This window comes from Eubalaena glacialis, chromosome 6 (genome assembly GCF_028564815.1).
Source record: "Eubalaena glacialis isolate mEubGla1 chromosome 6, mEubGla1.1.hap2.+ XY, whole genome shotgun sequence".
Classification (NCBI taxonomy): Eukaryota; Metazoa; Chordata; class Mammalia; order Artiodactyla; family Balaenidae; genus Eubalaena; species Eubalaena glacialis.
In genome coordinates, this window is record NC_083721.1 from 74,008,654 (window position 1) to 74,028,164 (window position 19,511).

Genomic DNA, 19,511 nt, shown 5'->3' on the forward strand with positions numbered 1-19,511 from the left:
ACAAACAGATGGAGAGATATACCATGTTCGTGGATTGGAAGAATCAATATTGTGAAAATGACTAAACTACACTACCAAAAGCAATCTACAGATTTAATGCAATCCCTATCAAATTGCCAATGGCATTTTTTACAGAACCAGAACAAGAAATCTTAAAATTTGTATGGAGACACAAAAGACCCTGATTAGCCAAAGCAATCTTGAGGGAAAACAACAGAGCTGGAGGAATCAGACTCCCTGACTTCAGACTATACTACAAAGCTACAGTAATCAAGACAATATGGTTTTGGCACAAAAACAGAAATATAGGTCAATGGAACAGGACAGAAGGCCCAGAGATAAACCCACGCACCTATGGTCAACTAATCTATGACAAAGGAGGCAAGGATATACAATGGAAAAAAGACAGTTCTTCAATAAGTGGTGCTGGGAAAACTGGACCGCTACATGTAAAATAATGAAATTAGAACACTCCCTAACACCATACACAAAAATAAACTCAAAATGGATTAAAGACCTAAATATAAGACCGGACACTATAAAACTCTTAGAGGAGAACATAGAAAGAACACTCTTTGACATAAATCACAACAAGATCTTTTTTGATCCACCTCCTAGAGTAATGGAAATAAAAACAAAAATAAACAAATGGTACATAATGAAACAAAAGCTATTGCACAGCAAAGGAAACCATAAACAAGATGAAAAGACAACCCTCAGAATGGGAGAAAATATTTGCAAATGACTCAATGGACAAAGGATTAATCTCCAAAATATATAAACAGCTCATGCAGCTCAATATTAAAAAAACAAACAACCCAACCAAAAAATGGGCAGAAGACCTAAACAGACATTTCTCCAAAGAAGACATACAGATGGCCAAGAAGCTCTTGAAAAGCTGCTCAACATCACTAATCATTAGAGAAATGCAAATCAAAACTACAATGAGGTATCACCTCACACCAGTCAGAATGGCCATCATCACAAAATCTACAAACAACAAATGCTGGAGAAGGAGTGGAGAACAAGGAACCCTCTTGCACTGCTGGTGGGAATGTAAATTGATACAGCCACTATGGAGAACAGTATGGAAGTTCCTTAAAAAACTAAAAATAGCATTATCATACGACCCAGCAATCCCACTACTGGGCATATACTCAGAGAAAACCATAATTTAAAAAGACACATGCACCCCCATGTTCATTGCAGCACTATTTACAATAGCCAGGTCACGGAAGCGACCTAAATGCCCATTGACAGACGAATGGATAAAGAAGATGTGGTACATATATACAATGGAATATTACCCAACCATAAAAAGGAATGAAATTGGGTCATTTGTAGAGACATGGATGGACCTAGAGACTATCATACAGAGTGAAGTAAGTCAGAAAGAGAAAAACAAGTATCGTATATTAACACATATATGTGGAATCTAGAAAAATGGTACAGATGAACCGGTTTGCAAGGCAGAAATAGAGACACAGACGTAGAGAACAAACATATGGACACCAAAGGGGGAAAAGAGGGGTGGGATGAATTGGGAGATTGGGATTGACATATATACACTAATATGGATAAAACAGATAACTAATAAGAACTTGCTGTATAAAAAATAAATAAAAATATTTACACACCCCTCCAAAAAATAAATAAAATAAAATATCACCTGACATTTTATCCCAAATCACTGCTAGTACCTATTCACATAATAGACAATTTTTCCCATTTGTTTTCTCAGTAATATATTATAATCTCTATAATATAATCACTTACTACGTTACTCTTTAGTATACTTTTTAATCCAATGCCTATAGTTTTTAAGGCCATACTCAGGAATGATTATTTAATCTGTGTCAAATTCTACACTCATGCGTCTTTTATAAACATCCAACCTGGCACTGATTAAGGACATATCAAGTCAGTGTATTCTTCTCAAATAGTCATTTGCCGTGCAAAATAATTTATAAATTACTCTGTAATATGAGCTAGTTTAGAGGTCTCAAATATAAGCCTTTTGGAATGGCAACACCTCACCTAATATTCAGGCACATAAGATATTTAACAGTATTTTAGAATATCTATGCCTTTCTATATACAGGCAATTGTTTCCAACCATGATAGAATAATAGGGAACAGACTAACTCTCCCACTTTAAAACAACTAAAAAAATAGGACAAATAAGAAACAATGATTTTCAGATGTTGGACAAAGTCCCATAAATGCCCAGGAAACTGCCTGGAAAAACTTTCCACGCTGCAGCAGAGGGAGGGGGAAACTAAACAAAGTCTAGCAATCTAAGATAAGGAGACAGAGTTGAGAATTCAGGAAGGCCAAGGTGTCTAAAATTCACAGGTAAGAGTACCAGAGAGGAGAGGTGCATAGTGAGAGCTCCACAGATCTGCAGAGTTCCTCTTCAGTGTTCATTAGTTGTTGTTTTTTTTAAATTTTTATTGCAGTATAGTTGCTTTACAATGTTGTGTTAGTTTCTACTGTCCAGCAAAGTGAATCAGCTATACATATACATATATCCTCTCTTTTTTGGATTTCCTTCCCACTTAGGTCACCACAGAGCACTGAGTAGAGTTCCCTGTGCTATACAGTAGGTTCTCATTAGTTATCTATTTTATAAATAGTATCAGTAGTGTACATATGTCAACCCCAATCTCCCAATTCATCCCACCCCACCCCCTTCCCCCTTGGTATCCATACGTTTGTTCTCTAGTCTGTGTCTCTATTTCTGCTTTGTAAATAAGACTGTCTATACCAATTTTTTCAGATTCCACATATATGTGTTAATATACGATACTTGTTTTTCTCTTTCTGACTTACTTCACTCTGTATGACAGTCTCTAGGACCATCCACGCCTCTACAAGTGACCCATTTCATTCCTTTTTATGGCTGAGTAATATTCCATTGTATATAGGTACCACATCTTCTTTATCCATTTGTCTGTCAATGGGCATTTAGATTGTTTCCATGTCCTGGCTATTGTAAATAGTGCTGCAATGAACATGGGGGTGCATGTGTCTTTTTAAATTATGGTTTTCTCTGTGTATATGCCCAGTAGTGGGATTGCTGGGTCATATGGTAGTTCTATTTTTCGTTTTTTAAGGAACCTCCATACTGTTCTCCATAGTGGCTGTATCAATTTACATTCCCACCAACGGTGCAAGAGGGTTCCCTTTTCTCCACACCTGCTCCAGCATTTATTGTTTGTAGATTTTGTGATGATGGCCATTCTGACTGGTGTGAGGTGATATCTCATTGTAGTTTTAATTTGCATTTCTCTAATAATTAGTGATGCTGAGCATTTTTTCATGTGTTTGTTGGCCATCGAATATCTTCTTTGGAGAAATGTCTATTTAGGTCTTCTACCCGTTTTTTGATTGGGTTGTTCCCTCAGAATGGGAAAAAATATTTGCAAACGAAGCAACTGACAAAGGATTAATCTCCAAAATATACAAATAGCTCATGGAGCTCAGAGTCTTCATTAGTTCTGATCAGTCATGCATATAAGGAAACTTGAGGCTGGGGAAAGAACCCTAGAAAGAAGCAGGTAGAACAATTCCCAGAACTCACACAGGGCCAAGAATAATGGAAAAACTCATAATATACAGGCTCTGGGTGGAGTACCCAGAAGAGTACTGGGACAAAATTAACCCTATACTGAAGGTTGCTTGGTCCCACTAAAAAAAGCTTTTTAAAAGCATGTTTCAAAAGGATCATGCTGTTTCCAAGTAATTTAACTGCATCCCAAAACAAAGCTCAAGAATATTTAAAGCAATACAAAAATATTTAGGACCTGAAAAGGTAAAATTCATAATGTCTGCCAAATCTAATTAAAAAACTACCAGGTATGTAAAAAAGAGGTACATATAACCCAGAGAAGGGAAAAAACAATCAATAAAAAAACCCAGAACCACAGAAACAGACCCACAGACATAGAAAACAAACTTATGGTTACCAAAGGAGGAGGCAGTGGGGGAGGGACAAATTAGGGGTATGGGATTAACAGATACAAACTACTAAACATAAAATAGATAAGCAACAAGGATTTATCTGTATAGCACAGGACATTATACCCAATATTTTATAATAACCTATAATAAAATATAATCTGCAAAAAAACTGAATCACTATGCTGTACACCTGAAACACAATACTGTAAATCAACTATACTTCAATAAAAACAAACAAAAAAACCCACCCCAAAATGACAGATGATAGAAGTAGTACCCAAGGACATTTTAAAAATTGTTATAAATTTATCCCATATATTCATGAAAACAGAGGAAAGCATGAGCATGTTAATGAGACAGAAAATAAAAAAGGAATCACATCAAACTTCTAGAGATAAAAATTTAAATGTCTGAAAAGAAAAACTGATTAAATGAGATTAACAGTAGATTCAATACTTCAGAAAATTAATGAACTGAATCAACACAGCAATAGAAACTGTCCAAAATATAACACATAGAGAAAAAAAGAAAAAAAATGAATCACATCAGTGAGCTATGGGACAAATTCAATCAACCCAATGAACATGTATTTAGAGTCCCTAAAAAAAAGGAGAAGGAACAGAAAAAATATTACTGAAATAATGGAGAAAAAAATTTCCGTATTTGGTGAAAACTATAAACCCACAGATCAAAGAAACTCAACAAATCCCAAAGGCATGAAGAAAATTGTAACAACGTAAAGTATATGGGAATGATAAGCACCAAACTCAGGACAGTGGTAATTCTGGGGGATGAGGCAGAGAAGGAAATCAGGGTGGAAAATAAAGGATCTTCAACTATGTAACATTTTAAGTTACCTTAAGCTAGGTAATAGGTACATGGAGATTCAAAATATTCTCTTTGGTTTCTGTATAACAAAGATCTTTTTTTTCTAATAATCCTTACACAAAAAGAAGACAATCCAACAAGACAGTTGCCAAGAAGACAAAAAAATTTCAAAAACAGAAAGCAGATTGTAGCAAATGACATGAAGAAAAATCAGGGAAGGTAAAGGGCTAAAATGACATGGAAAAGGGATTTATGTTCTTTATCCTTTGCTACATTGATAAATGACTGAGTATGCAACATTTTAACATAAATAAAAACATTCTTTATTTTAAAAATCTACCATTTACTGAGCACTTAATATGTGTGTCAGACTCTGATGTAAGTTTTATATAAATTATCCCATTTCATACTTAAAGGCACCAAAGGAAGTGAGTTCTGTTTTCATCTCCACTTTACAGATGATGAAACTAAAAGAAGAGAAATTAAACGATCTGCCCTACATTATACAATGTAATGCAACAGACCTAAATACAGACATGGAAAGAAAATTACAGAATGATACATATATGGCTTTCATTTTAAATATATATATGAGCTAAACAATGTATTCATTAACATATAGGATTAACTGAATAAACACATACCAAATGGTTAACGGTGGTTGTCTCAGTGAAAGAATATTTTAAAAAAGACTAACTTTCAACAATGTACATTTCTCTGTATATGTATGTTTTAAGATATGCCTGAATTATCTTTGTAATCAGAGACTTTTTTTCTTTTTAAGTAAATAACTGAAAAAGAGAGCAATTCCTGTGGAAAAGAAGCATCAGAAGCCAGGTTACAGTATATTGGGAATGAGAAGGAAGGACAGAATAAATGTAAACTACTTTTTTCAAGAAGCTTAGCTAGGAAGAGAAGGAATACTATAGAGGTCCTACTGAGAAGAACTTTTTCCTGTTTGTCTGGTTTTCTTTTAATGGAATCTTTGAACATATTTATAGGATAAAGGGAAGAAGGGAACAAAGGTCCAAGAGAGAGGAAGAGGTTATAGATATTACATGAGGAGTGCAGAGAATGAGATTCCAAAGATAAAAGGATCAAGAGCACAACAGAAGCTGTTAATATTTATTTGAGACAGTGACTTTCACATAATTGAAAACATATTTTTCTATAAAGTTAGGAATTTTTGCAGTAAGTATGTATTACTTTGGTAATCCAAACAAAGAGGGAGGGTTTTTTTTTTAATTTCCATACATTTTACTGGGAAAAATTATATATGCATTCTATTCCAACTCAAGATCCCCATATTTTTCACATCTGAAGAAACAGAAGGGGTAGGGTTTAAGAGCATATGAGAAGATATCAATGCTCTAATACTAAAGATAGTAACAGATGCAGATATGGATATATAACAATCAAAATTATTTAAATGAGTTACTGAAAATGCCTTATAATCAAAACTCGTAAGTTAAGACTAATCGGGGATGCCTTCTTGCAGCACATAAATCTATAACCACTGTGGCATACTTAAGCTTTAACAGAGATTTTTATTTTCTTAGTAACTATAACATTTTGCCAAGTTTTCTCCTAGATTAGCAGCTTGGCATAATATGGCAGTTGTTTCACTTTTCTCATAACATTTCATTGTATTTCACTTCCATTTCAAAGTTATTGATTTAGGGGTATGTCCTTCAGTTCTAGAACTGGCAACTACCATTTAAACGCTGCGATAAGATTGTCAGAGATATAAACATAAAAATATAAAAATTACATAATAGTGAATGTAAAATAACAGCATAGTAGTCATCAAAATCACTTGCAGAAACATTTAATGTACAACTCACTCAGTACACAGACCTGTCAGTTTTGGTCTTGATGAAATTTTTCAATTACAGGGTCTTTGCATAAGGGTTGTGCATTATTTCAAATTTTGTACATTTTATTTGCTTTGTAATACACCACTTAAAAACTGGAATTAAATGAGACAGCACTGTAAATCTGGTGGTACAGGGAGGGAGTTCAAACTAGTGTCTCTGGGATGTATTATCTGAGACACAGAGACATTCTGTTAAGAGAAATAAACATTAGGGAGAAGGATGAAAACCTTGAGAACACTGATAAAGGAAACAGGAAAAGGAACTGACCACCAACATAAAGGACTGTCAACTGGAATTCAAAACTGTGAAAAATTATGAAGCTGTGCTATAAAATTTGGTCAGCTGTCTTCTAAAGTCCATAGTAAGAACTGAAGTGGAGATCTGCATTAGGGTTATAGAATTGTAAGATAGATGGTACCAAAAGTACTGAATTTGAATATGGACTGATAATAGCACTGTGTAGATAATAGCATTGTATCAATTTTAAATTTTCTCAGTCTGATAATTGTATACTAGATGTTTTTAGAAATGTTCATATAAAATAAAATAAATTTTTTAAGGAAAATATCCTCGTTCATAGGAGATACGTGCTGAAGCATTTAAGGGTAAAAGATCATGACGTCTGCAATTTGCTCTCAAATGGGTCAGCAAGAATAAAATTAAAAAGTGTGTGTGTATGTGTACAGAGAGCAAGCAAATGTGACAAAACGGCAATTTTACTATTCTTGTAAGTTTTCTGTAGATAAACATTTTTTTCAAAATAACAAATTTTTTACAAGAGAGAAATTGAAAAAAGGTCCAAAATAACAGTAAAATATAAGTCCTATAAGAAAAGTACAAAGTGCTATAGGCATTCAGAAGGGATTCGTTTCGAAGAAAAGATGAGTGAAGACCTCACATGGAAGGTTTCTGAGCTGGGCTATGCAGGATAGGTAAAGTACAGACATTCCAGTTGGAATATATATACCAAACCATTTTCAGCAGCCACTGTTGCACAGAGGGATTTCACTTTCTTATGTTAAATATCTCCTTTTTTTTCCTACAAACTTGCCTGTTATGTTTCTATCTCTATTAAAATTACTAGCTCTTTCTCTTATTTTATTAACTTTATTGTGGCATTTTCATTTGTCTAGGTAACAAATCCAATTACCAAGAAAGTTATTAAATGAAGTTAAGACAGAAACATCTGCCTTTGAAGCCTGAAGTCTTGAGTTCTAATCTCAGGTTTTCTACATGATAATAACGTAAGTTTGGGCAGTCACAACATCCCTGAACTACAGTTTGCTGAATTCTAAAGTTAGTATCAGCTCCAAGTACTAAAGACCAAAATCCGGCTTACCTCATATATATTAGGAGACTATACCAAGAATCCATGGTCCTATAACATCTCAAAATAAAATAATGTGTGTGAAGGTGCCCTTTAAAACTATGCAATTTGAAAATAATAAAATTATTTTTATAATCCTTTCCTACGGAACACGTGAACATTTTTTAAGAAAGGAAGAACATAATGTATCAGTTTTAAAAATTAATACCATAAGCCATTATTCCTGGCTGATTCTAGTTCTGGGGCAGTGAAACTTCAAAATGAACTTGGGAAAACTGTGCCAGCATGCAAGGACATGCTGAAAGACTAATGAGCTCATGTCAAGAGGACATGGAGGGATCTCTTCAAGAGATTCCCCCAAATTTGGAGTAATCTGAGTATCCAAAGAATAATAACTGAAATGGATTGTAAACACTAAATAAATAAAATCCTTCAGTCCATAGTGACAGTTTTTTTTAAAGAGCAAGAAAAAGGTGGGAAACTTATCAGTCACTTTTGCAGGGGATCATCGCGCAAACAGAAAATATAAGCTTTACCCTATCTTTTTAGGAAAAACAAAGTTTCATCCCTAGCTGATGGAGATAAGTACTTTTTACAGAAGAATACCAACTAATAAATACAAATGGAATGATAAAATTAGAAGGGAAAATCAACATTTTGAAACCTCTAATGGAATAAGTGATTCAGGCAAGGATCATTAATGGGTTAATCAGGTAAATATTCACTCAATACAAGGTGCTAAAGTACTACCCCCATAGATACTTAATAACTACAAAGAGAAAAGCATAACTATACAAGGAGGACTTGGAGGTCACCACCTTTAAGTAATCATACTTATCATCACACGCACAACAACCTGATATTGTGTGCTTCCTGCTGCGACGCAACATGAAGTGCCATATATCACTATGAAGTCTGCTTACTAAAAATGAGTCTAATCAACCTTGACATCTAACTTCCTGTTATCAGAAATATAAGACTTAGTGGAATGACTTAAACAACATGAACAGACTACTAAACAAATACACAATGGGTGTTATTCTATAAGACAACTGGCATGGTCGCTACAAAAAGTCAGTCATTTAAAGAGGGGAAAAAAAAAGATGGGGAGGCCATTCCTCTAGATTGTAAGAGAGTAAAGAACATGAACCAGATTTGGTATGTGCCCTCCCGACTCATTCCAATGCCTGCCCCCAGATCTTCACATTTGCTTTCCACCCTGAGCAGCCCTAGCAACACCTTGTGCCTCTGGCCTGCTGTCCACATCTCATCCTCTCACCTCCTCACTTGGGGCTTTCCTGCAAACCACAAAACCAAATACCATATGCCCTGCACCCACAAATCCACAACCCTGAAGGACAGGGGAATTCTTGCTCACTAGAAGCCAGTAGATAAATTCTTGCCCTTTCCCTCCTTGGATGCAGTATATATGGCTTCTCATGGATGCAATACCCAGGATCCAGCAATCAGTCACACTTAGTGGCAGGAAGCATCCCTGTATTAGTTTTTCCTTATTTCCAGCTTATTCAACTTTTCCCTCACTTGTGCTCCCTAGCAGTGAATGAACTCCCTAAATAAAGTACGTAATAGCACATTAGCCCTCTGCCTCAAGTTCTGTTAATAGGGAAATCCAGATAATAGCAGAGACTTAACGTTCAAATGCAGTACATGAATCTTAACTGGATTCTGACTTTTTAAAAGTCCTAAAAGATAGATCAGAAATGACTGTAAATATGGATTGGAGATAAAATTTAGTAATTATTAACTTTCTTAGGTGTGATAATAGTTCTAAGGTTACACAGGAGAATGTCTGACTATTCTTACTCATAGGAGATATGTGCTGAAGTTTTTACAGTTTAAGTGCATGATGTCTGCGCCTGATTTTCAAATAGTTTCCCCAAATACACATATAGAGAAAAGGCAAATACTATAAAATATTAGTAACTGTTGACTCTATATGGATGTTTGTTGGTCTATTCTTTCAATTTTACTGTACTTGGAAATGTTTTATAATAAAAAGAAAAAAATATAATCACCTTTAGCCTATTTCTTAACTATAATATGGAAAGAACCACAGTTCTCACTTCATTCGAAAAACATTTGCTGAACAACTACTATGTGCAAGTACTAATATATTTCAGTAAATAAGACAGTCCCTAACTTCAGGTACTTACACTCAGGTAGAGAGACTAAAATACACACAAAATAATGTACATTTGAGCATTTAATTACGACAGTAATGAATACTATCAAGTAGAGGTAGAAAGTGCTATAATAGGAGCTCTGGCAATCTGAGAGGTAAAGGAAGCCTTCTATCAGGAAGTGACCTTGTAGTGATCCTTGACTCTCTTGTAGTGATCTCTGACTCTTACAACCCATTTCCAAACTGTCCTCAAATCCTTGAGATCTACATTCAAAATATCTCAAAATTCAGCCATTTAGCACCTCCATTATCACACTTTGGTTCAAGCCTATATCCATCCTTAACTGGATTACTGAAACAGATTCCTAACAGGTCTCCTGCTTCTACCCTTACTACAGTGTATTTTCAACAAAATAGCCTGAATGATCCTTTTAAAGGTTAGGTTAAATGATGTCACTCCTCTGCTCCAAAACTGCAAAAGCTTCACATGATCTGCCCCTGTCTTACCCTCTGACCTCATCTCCCATTACTCTCTCCCTTTCTCACTCTGCTCTAGCCATACTGGCCATCTTGCTATTTCTCATAAATTCTAGCCTTCTTCTTGCCTTAGTCTTTGCAGTAGTTATCCCCCAAACAGCTGCATCAACATCCAATTCTTTGTACAAGTATCATTCAACAAGGCCCATCATACATACCCTACTTAAAACTGCAAAGCACACCCCCCATCTGGCATCCCTGCTCCCCTTAATCTGCTCTACCTTTTTTCCTCTCACATCACTTATCACCTTCTAACACACTAGATAAATGCATGATATACAATAGGTGCTCAGTATTTGACATTCAAAATAAAATGCTAAAAATGAGCAGGAGTTGGCAAAAGAAGAAATGAGAATCTTCTCGCAGAGGGAACATTATGTGGGGACCCTGAGCTAAGAGGAACCAGTGACCAAAGAAGGAAAGCGCTCTAAAAGATGAGTGGAGAAAACAGGCAGTGGCCAAATAACTTAGGATTTCTGAGTCTCATGAGGGATTTCCTACTTCATTCTGAGAGGAATGGAAAACCAGTGAAAGGTAATAACATAATTTGCATTTTATAAAGATAATCTTGGAAGCAAACTGGCCATAAATTCAAAAGGGGAAAGTGCGAATGCAGACAGGCCAAGAATCTAGGCAAAAAATCAGGGTGGTTTAGACTAGAGTGGCAAGAATGGAGACACACTGGAATGCTGATTCATGTGAAATTTTGCAAATTGCAGCACAAATTAGATGTAAACGTGAAAAGCAAAATAAAAGCTTCTGACAAATAATGTAGTAGAGTATCTTTATCACCTAGGAGTTGGAAAACACTTCAGTAGGCACAAAAAGCATTAAACATAAATTGGACTATATTAAATTTAAGAAATCTTGATCATTAAAAGACTTCACTAAGAAAAGCATGCTTCAGAGTAGGAGAAAATATACATTACACATATACCTGACAAAAGAATCATATCCAGATAGAGACCTCCTACAAATCAATAAGATAGAAGATGTAAAGCAACAAAAAAAGTGTTAAAAACTTGGACGCTTCAAAAAGATAGAAAATGAACAATAAACATATGAAAAGGTGTTTGTTAATTGTTAATCTTGTTAATGATAAGGAAAGTACAAATACAACAATATGAAGTACCAGTACACACCTACTGGAATGGTTGAAATTATTAATAAAAAGACTGACAATAACAAGTGTTGACAATTATGCGAAACAAATGAAACTTGCACATACTGGTGGTAATTATAAAAACAGGCATAATCACTCTGCAAAACAGTTTCCATTATGTTCTAAAACTAAATGTATCATTTTCATAATTGGGTATATACCCAACAGAAATGCATACACAGGTGCCCAAAAAACATACACACTCAGTTCTGCTATAATGTTGTTCTGAAAATGCAAATTTGTTCCAACACAACTGATGTATTAGGAAACAGTATGAACAAAGCACAAATTTCATGTTTGCTTATGCTCAATCTTGTCTATGAGAAACACTAGGTAAGGGCAGAAAACTGAACCCAGAAGAAATGAGCCACATAGGAATACATAAAATGCACATATCTCAGGCTTTAGTTTGAGTGTTACGAGTCACACTCATCCATATCTGGTGTTATAACTTTTCATCCGCTTTCAGATAACTCTCCCTGCCAGCACTTCACAGTAACTTGCAAGTTGCAACCCGAACACACACTGCCATAGCAAACAAGATTTTTTTCAAGGTAAAATGTCATATTTATTGTAATATTATGCATTTCTTAGTCACTTAACATGTGTGAAACTGTGCTGCCATTTTTATTAGGTTCTTACCTTTTTTAAACGTGGCACTCACCAAGTTTTAAGTTTTGAGTCCCCTATTTTCTCAAGACATGAGCCCTGTGGTTTTCACTGCACAACTTTGCATAGTATGATGATTTTTAAGAACTTAAACATTATGCTATGGCAGAAACAACTGTAAAAGAATATTCAAAGCAGCACTAACCCAAAACTGGAAACAAGTCAAATATCCACCATCAACAGAATGGATATAGTGTGGTGTATCATACAATGGAATATTATACAGCAGTAATAATGAAAAAACTTCAAATCATGGAAGAAATTCACAAATGTAAGAAAAAAGCTAGACACAAGAAGCTAGAGTACATACTGTATGAATGTGTTAATATATAGTTTTAAAAGAGGCAAAACTAATCTATGGTGTTAGAAATCAGGATGGTCCTTTGAGGAAAAGGGATTAGGTAGTGAATAGGAAAGGTACAAGGGAGATTTTGGGGGTACTGGTATATTTCTTTTTTTAATTGAGATTTAATGGACATACCATAAAATTCACCAAATTTTAAAGTGTACAATTCAGTGGTTTTTAGTATATTCACAGAGTTGTGAACGATCATCACTATCTAATTCCAGAATCCGTTAGCAACGATCAGTTGCAACGATCATCACTATCTAATTCCAGAATCCGTTAGCAGTCATTTCATTTTTTTCCCCTGGCCTGATGTATTCACAATGCAGTACTTCATCAAGCTGTACATTTATAATTTGTGGACCTTTATATACGAATATTACAAAGAACTTCAATAAATTTTTTAAAGTTAGTATTTAGAGGACTTCAGATTAAACCTGGCAGGCTGAATATACACTTCAACTCTACTGTCTCCTAACTCTACTTAAATTAAAGCAGATGGATTACTTTAAAGCATTAAATACAAGGTCAAAGAGAAGGGGAAAAGAGATATCCTCCCTATACCACTGAGTCAGGTAATTTCCCTCCCATAAAGATGAACTCAGAAGGAGTTCCATCAGTCCCCATCTGATACAGGAGACCTAGAGATAGCAGGAACAACTGAAAACAACAGTACATTACTGAAAGTGGGTATTCTTCTTAACCTACTTTAGGTTAATTAATACTTTCTTTTTTCACAGAATCATACTATACCTTCTGATCTGCAACCTGCTTTCAATCATTTAATAACATATAGTAGATACAGAGACTATATTTTTATGCCTGCTATTTTATATTACATTAAGTGGCTGTATGATATTATGTTTATCCAGTTTCTTACTGATAATCATTTAGATCGTTTTGTTTTTTATTAATATTACAAATAATACTGCAATGAGCAGGCATATATTTTTTAATGTATATTAATAATTTTTGAGAATACATCTGTGACATATACTGGATCAAAGGATATGAATATATACTGTCAGGCTGTCTTTCAAAACTGCTGCACCACTGTATTCTCCTACCAACAGAATAAGAGTTTCTGCTTCCTCACATTTAATTAATCTTTAACAATCAAGTTAGTTAAAAATATTCTCACTGTCAATTTAATTTGCATTTTTTAAAGTTACATTGAACATCTCTTCATAGGCTTATTGGCCCATTTGTATTTCTTTTTCTCCAAACTGCCCATTCATGTCCTTTGGTCACTTCCCTATTGAATTTGGCTTTTTTCTTCTTATTGATCGGTAAGAGGTTTCTTGAGTTAAAAGGGTTAGAAATTAGTTCCTTTTCATAAATGTGACAAAATGTTTTCCCAGTGTAACATTTATTTGTTCATTGTATCTTTTAAGATACAGAAATTCTATAATCAAAGTTCAGACAATCAAACTTTGTAAAATCCACAAAGAAATTCTACAGTCAGTATTTCTTAACCTTTTCTTTGAATTTTTCAAGGTTTTCTTTGTTGTGCTTAGAAAAGCTTTCCCTCTATCCAAAAAAGACTGAAAAGTTTATTTTTATGGTTTCATTTTTTTTTTAACCTTTTGATCCATTTGAAATGTACTGTATCATCAGGAATAGGATTGCCACAGACTAAATGTTTTGTGTCCCCCTCCAAATTCACAGGTTGAAATTCTAACCCCCAACGTGACAGTATTGGAGTGGCCAAAAAGTTCCTTCGGTTTTAAGTAAAAATAAAAGACATATTTTTCATTTTCACCAAGAATTTTATTGAACAATGTACTCACTGTTTTGTTCCACTACCTTCTGCCATTTTTCAGGCAACTTCATAATTCCATCTTCCCAAAATTTTTTATCTTTTTGAGCAAAGAACTCTTCCAGGTGCCTTTTACAGTCTTCCAGGGAACTGAAATTTTTTCAATTAAGAGAATTTTGTAAAGACCGAAATAAAAGGAAATCCGAAGGTGCAATGCCTGGTGAATACGGCAGATGAATCAGAACTTCCCAGCCAAGCTGTAACAGTTTTTGCCTGGTCATCAAAGAAACATGAGGTCTTGCGTCACCCTGATGGAAGATTATGCGTTTTCTGTTGACTAATTCTGGAAGCTTTTCATCGAGTGCTGCTTTCAGTTGGTCTAATTGGGAGCAGTACTTGTTGGAATTAAACGTTTGGTTTTCCGGAAGGACCTCATAATAGAGGGCTCCCTTCCAATCCCACCATATACACAACATCACCTCCTTTGCACAAAGACCGGCCTCTGGTGTGGTTGGTGGTGGTTCATTTTGCTTGCCCCACCATCTCTTCCATTCCACATTATTGTACAGTATCCACTTTTCATTGCCCGTTACAATTTGTTTTAAAAACGGAACATTTCGTTACGTTTAAATAGAGAATCACGTGCAGGAACACTGTTAAGAAGGTTTTTTTCACTTAACTTATTACGTGCAACCCAAACATCAAAGTGATGAATATAACCAAGCTGGTGCAAATGATTTTCAACGCTTGATTTGGATATTGAGTATGTCAGCTATCTCCCACGTGGTATAATGTTGATTGTTCTCACTTAATGTCTCAATTTGACGGCTATCAACTTCAACTAGTCTACCCAACTGTGGAGAACTGTCCAGCGAGAAATCTCCAGCACAAAACTTTGCAAACCACTTTTGACACATTCGATTAGCCACAGCACCTTCTCCATACACTGCACAAATCTTTTTTTGCGTTTCAGTTGTGTTTTTACCTTTCTTGAAATAATAAAGCATAATATGCCAAAAATGTTGCTTTTTTCTTCCATCTTCAATATTAAAATGGCTACACAAAAATTCACCAAGTCTGGTAAGTTTTTTTTTAAATGTACGCTGATATGACAGCTGTCACAATACAATCTAACAAAATTTTTTCAAATGAAGTTAAAGACAACTAAGCACTAATGGAGCCATCTTACAGAAAAAACCGAGTGAACTTTTTGGCCAACCCAATATTAGGAAATGGGGCCTTTGGGAGGTGATTAGGTCTTGAGAGTGGAGCTTTTGTGAATGGCATTAATGCCCTTATAAAAGAGACCCCAGAAAGCTTCCTCACACCTTCCTCAATGATAAGGACATAGCAAGAAGATGGCCATCAATGAACCAGGAAGTGAGATCTCACTAGACAGTGAATCTATTAAGTGACCTGATCTTAGACTTCCCAGCCTCCAGAACTGTGAGGAATAAATCTGTGTTGTTTATAAGCCACTTAGTCTATGGTATTCTGTTATAGCAGCCCCAAAGAACTAAGATAGAATAGTGCATCCTTCTTTGTTGGAATTTCTCCTTAAATCAGACAATTTCTCCTACTCTTGCATTTTGCTTCCTTTCATATATTCTTCTTTACAATCTCTAAAAGTAATTGTTCTTATTTTAGAATAGATTTGTTTTTATAAAAATGACACATGCTCATTATTTTTAAAAAGTAAAAAAAAGTACTAAAAAAAAAAAACCCCCATTACCCACAATCATTAATATTAAGCAAACGTATGCAAACATCTCACTAGACATATGTTCAAAGTAAAAGAAAGACATACCAAAACCAAAAAAAGTTATAACTAAATGTAATACTAATTATGTCACTTTAAAAATAAATGGTATTAATTTTCATTTTACTACATCAGAAGAAATAGAAGAAACACAGTCACAAGGCCACATATTAACTGACAAATGGGAATCTGGCAAGAGTTAGATCAGTTACCAACTGTTAAAAAAAAAAAAAGACAAGAAAGAAAAGTGGATAGATGCTTTACAAGACAAAGATTTTTACTTTAAGAGAATAAGAGAGGCAAGCCCTGGAGGAAATTGATCAATCTCAAATAATTTTTGCAAAAATAACTCTCTTTAAGATAGTCCTGCAAAAGTGAACATAAAGTGAAAGAGACAAGATCATGTTGCATGCAGTTTTGTCAGAAAAAGATTATCATACTTTTTAATCCAAAAATTAGTGCACAGTGTAATAATAATCTAATTTTTTTGTACAAGACAAAATATTTTGATGATTTTAATTTTTTTCAAGTTATAGTCCAATAAAAACTTTTTCTGCATTTGTTTTGAGTCAGTGGATTCTCTTCAACTGTAAAACACTTGAGGTGAATTAAATTATCCAACTCTCTTTTCAGTCCCAAACATTGTGCCCCTAAGAGTTTAAAGTAGGAATTGAAATGAGAGATCAAGTTAAAGGTCACTTAGCCAAGTTTTCTGTCCAAATGAAGCATAAATGAATGGGTAATAGGGGAACATACTTTCCTTCTTTCCCTCAAAAGAAATCAAATCTCCAAATATTCCAAGCTTTTTTTTTCAGTCTTATGACTGTCATCCACCAGTGTGTTTCAAAACTATTTGCATTTTCAGACTAACATCTTCAGGGTATCCTGTCCTCTCTGAAAAACAGTACTTCCCTTTAACTGACCTTAGTTCACAGATTTTTCTCTTTTTACAAATCTAGGACTTGATGGATATATCCCCATGTTCCCCTTACTAAGTCCACCCATGAATGGGTACAGATTTCAAACATTACTACAGCATCTTCCATGCGCCAAGCCCTAAACAACATTTTGTAACCATACTCCCTTCTCCTCCACATTCCTAATTAATAAGATCTCATATTCCAGTCTGAAAGGCCTTATTCTCCTCTTAATTTTAGATACCTTTATTATGTCCATAATATACCTTTCAGGACATGCAGAAACCAGCAATGCAAAAAGCATTCTAGGTACCAGTGCCTCATAATTTTATAAAAGTTGAAATGTTTCCAATACCATTCTTAATGGAATTCAATGCACAGTTGATCTTTCAGACTGAAATCTATATGGAAATTAACTTGCAGCTTGCAGAACTGTCCACTTATTTAACCTTAATGAACATTTACTGGTTACACTGAGCAGGCCATTATCTAAACAATCACCTATGAAAACAGACAAATCAACTTCAAGAACTCTATGCTTTATAATCATAGTTGAGCATCATAAATCAGACAATAGAAAAATAATTAAGTTATTAAATAAGAAGCCAATTCTCTTAAAATTTAACATGTTTCTTAAAATTTTTTAACCTAGGACCACGATAAATGTGAAATAGAAACTGTATTACTGATTAACATTTTAAAAATCTATGTGAAATGGACTAACATAAGTGCAAATGATATATCAATTAAAGGGAATGGAAATTGAAACTATCTAAGAGAAAATGATGACGAAAATAAGAGAAGAGAAAAATAAAGATACATAGGCAATACAACACTACATTCTCTAACCAAAGAGAAAAATACAAGGACATACTATGATTAGTAAAGAGAACTGTGAAATGGGTATTAAGATGCCTAAAATCCAAAGGTAAACTTGCCCAAATTAGCCGAATAAGCTGGGTCAAGTCATTCATTTTCTTCTGGATCTCAGTTTCCTCATCTTTAAGATGAAGGGGAGGGATCAGATGTTCTCTGATTCTTCCTGCTCTAAAATTCTATAGTTCTATGCTATTTAACATAAGAGAAAACTGAGAATCTGTTTCATTACCAAAGGGCTGTCTGGTTGCTGCCTACCACTACTTTTCCCTGATTCAATTTTCCAGGCACTTCTCCAGCAGTAAGACACTAGAATCAAAGTTAGTCAGACAACCACCTTCAAATGACTAATGTTCCTCAGACAGAATCCTCATTACAAAATGCTTCATATCTCTGTTATGTCATATCTACCAGCAACAGTAGATCACAACAAAAAAAGAACATTACTAAAACAGTTATGAAAACTCAAAGAAATAAGAGTTTTAGCTACAAAAAAAATAGAGAAACCAATGCTGTCCTTAAGATTTCTTGATCAGTCTCTAGTGAGATTTAACAATGCAATCCTTCAAGCCAATAAACAGAGAATCCTTGGGAAAAATGTAGCAACTGCTTTCTGAGAAAAAATACCAGAGCAAAACCATCTTTTCAAAGTAGTTCCCATCTAATTATTGCACAGATGGAGCCTCACTAAGGTCTACCATGCAAAGTAATTTTTAATAAAGTAATATACTTTAAGTAATATTAATAAGCCTGAAGTAGTAATACTAAGTAAGACTAAAGTAATACTTTAATAGTCAAGTATTTCAGACCTTGAACCATTCACAACATTTTAAGACAGGGGTACCAGAAATTCTGAGCTTTTCCTTTCAAAAGTATTTTCAATCCCATCCTTTTTATTCTATTATAAATGACACTTCCACAAAATATCCATTTTAATAAAATGAGAAAACTTAGTAGCCCCAATTAATTGATCACTGAAAAATGGCTTAAGGAAAAGTTTTTTTATCTTACCTCTACACTAGGGCTAAGGCTACTTGGTAGTGTTTCTGAAGTCACAGTAGTGCTTGGAAGGCTGGAAATTTCCCAAGTATTCACAGGCTGTATTGGTTCAGACTGCTTTGAACGATCTATACATTTTGGATTATCCAGTAAGGTCACTTCATAAAATTCTTGAATATCTAGATGTGAGGAAAGGAAAAGAAAAATTCAAAAGTATTTGTATTTTCTAATTAAACTATGCATTGCTGAAACAACGTAACTCAAAAGCAAAATTTTTACTCTGGATTAGTAAAATAAATCCAATCTTATAATGTACTTATACAGTGACTATTTTCTCATTTTATTATGT

General features: G+C 34.5%; 1 protein-coding gene across 8 annotated transcripts in view; it reads right to left on the reverse strand.

The window, feature by feature from the left end:
- DLG1 (discs large MAGUK scaffold protein 1) overlaps window positions 1-19,511 on the reverse strand; it is a 286,764-nt gene that overhangs the window by 248,143 nt on the left and 19,110 nt on the right. For all 8 annotated transcript variants that reach the window (XM_061194326.1, XM_061194325.1, XM_061194324.1 and 5 more), the window contains one exon: window positions 19,175-19,341. In XM_061194326.1, the coding sequence (XP_061050309.1) occupies window positions 19,175-19,341 (167 nt within the window). The remainder of the gene's footprint in view (window positions 1-19,174; window positions 19,342-19,511) is intronic.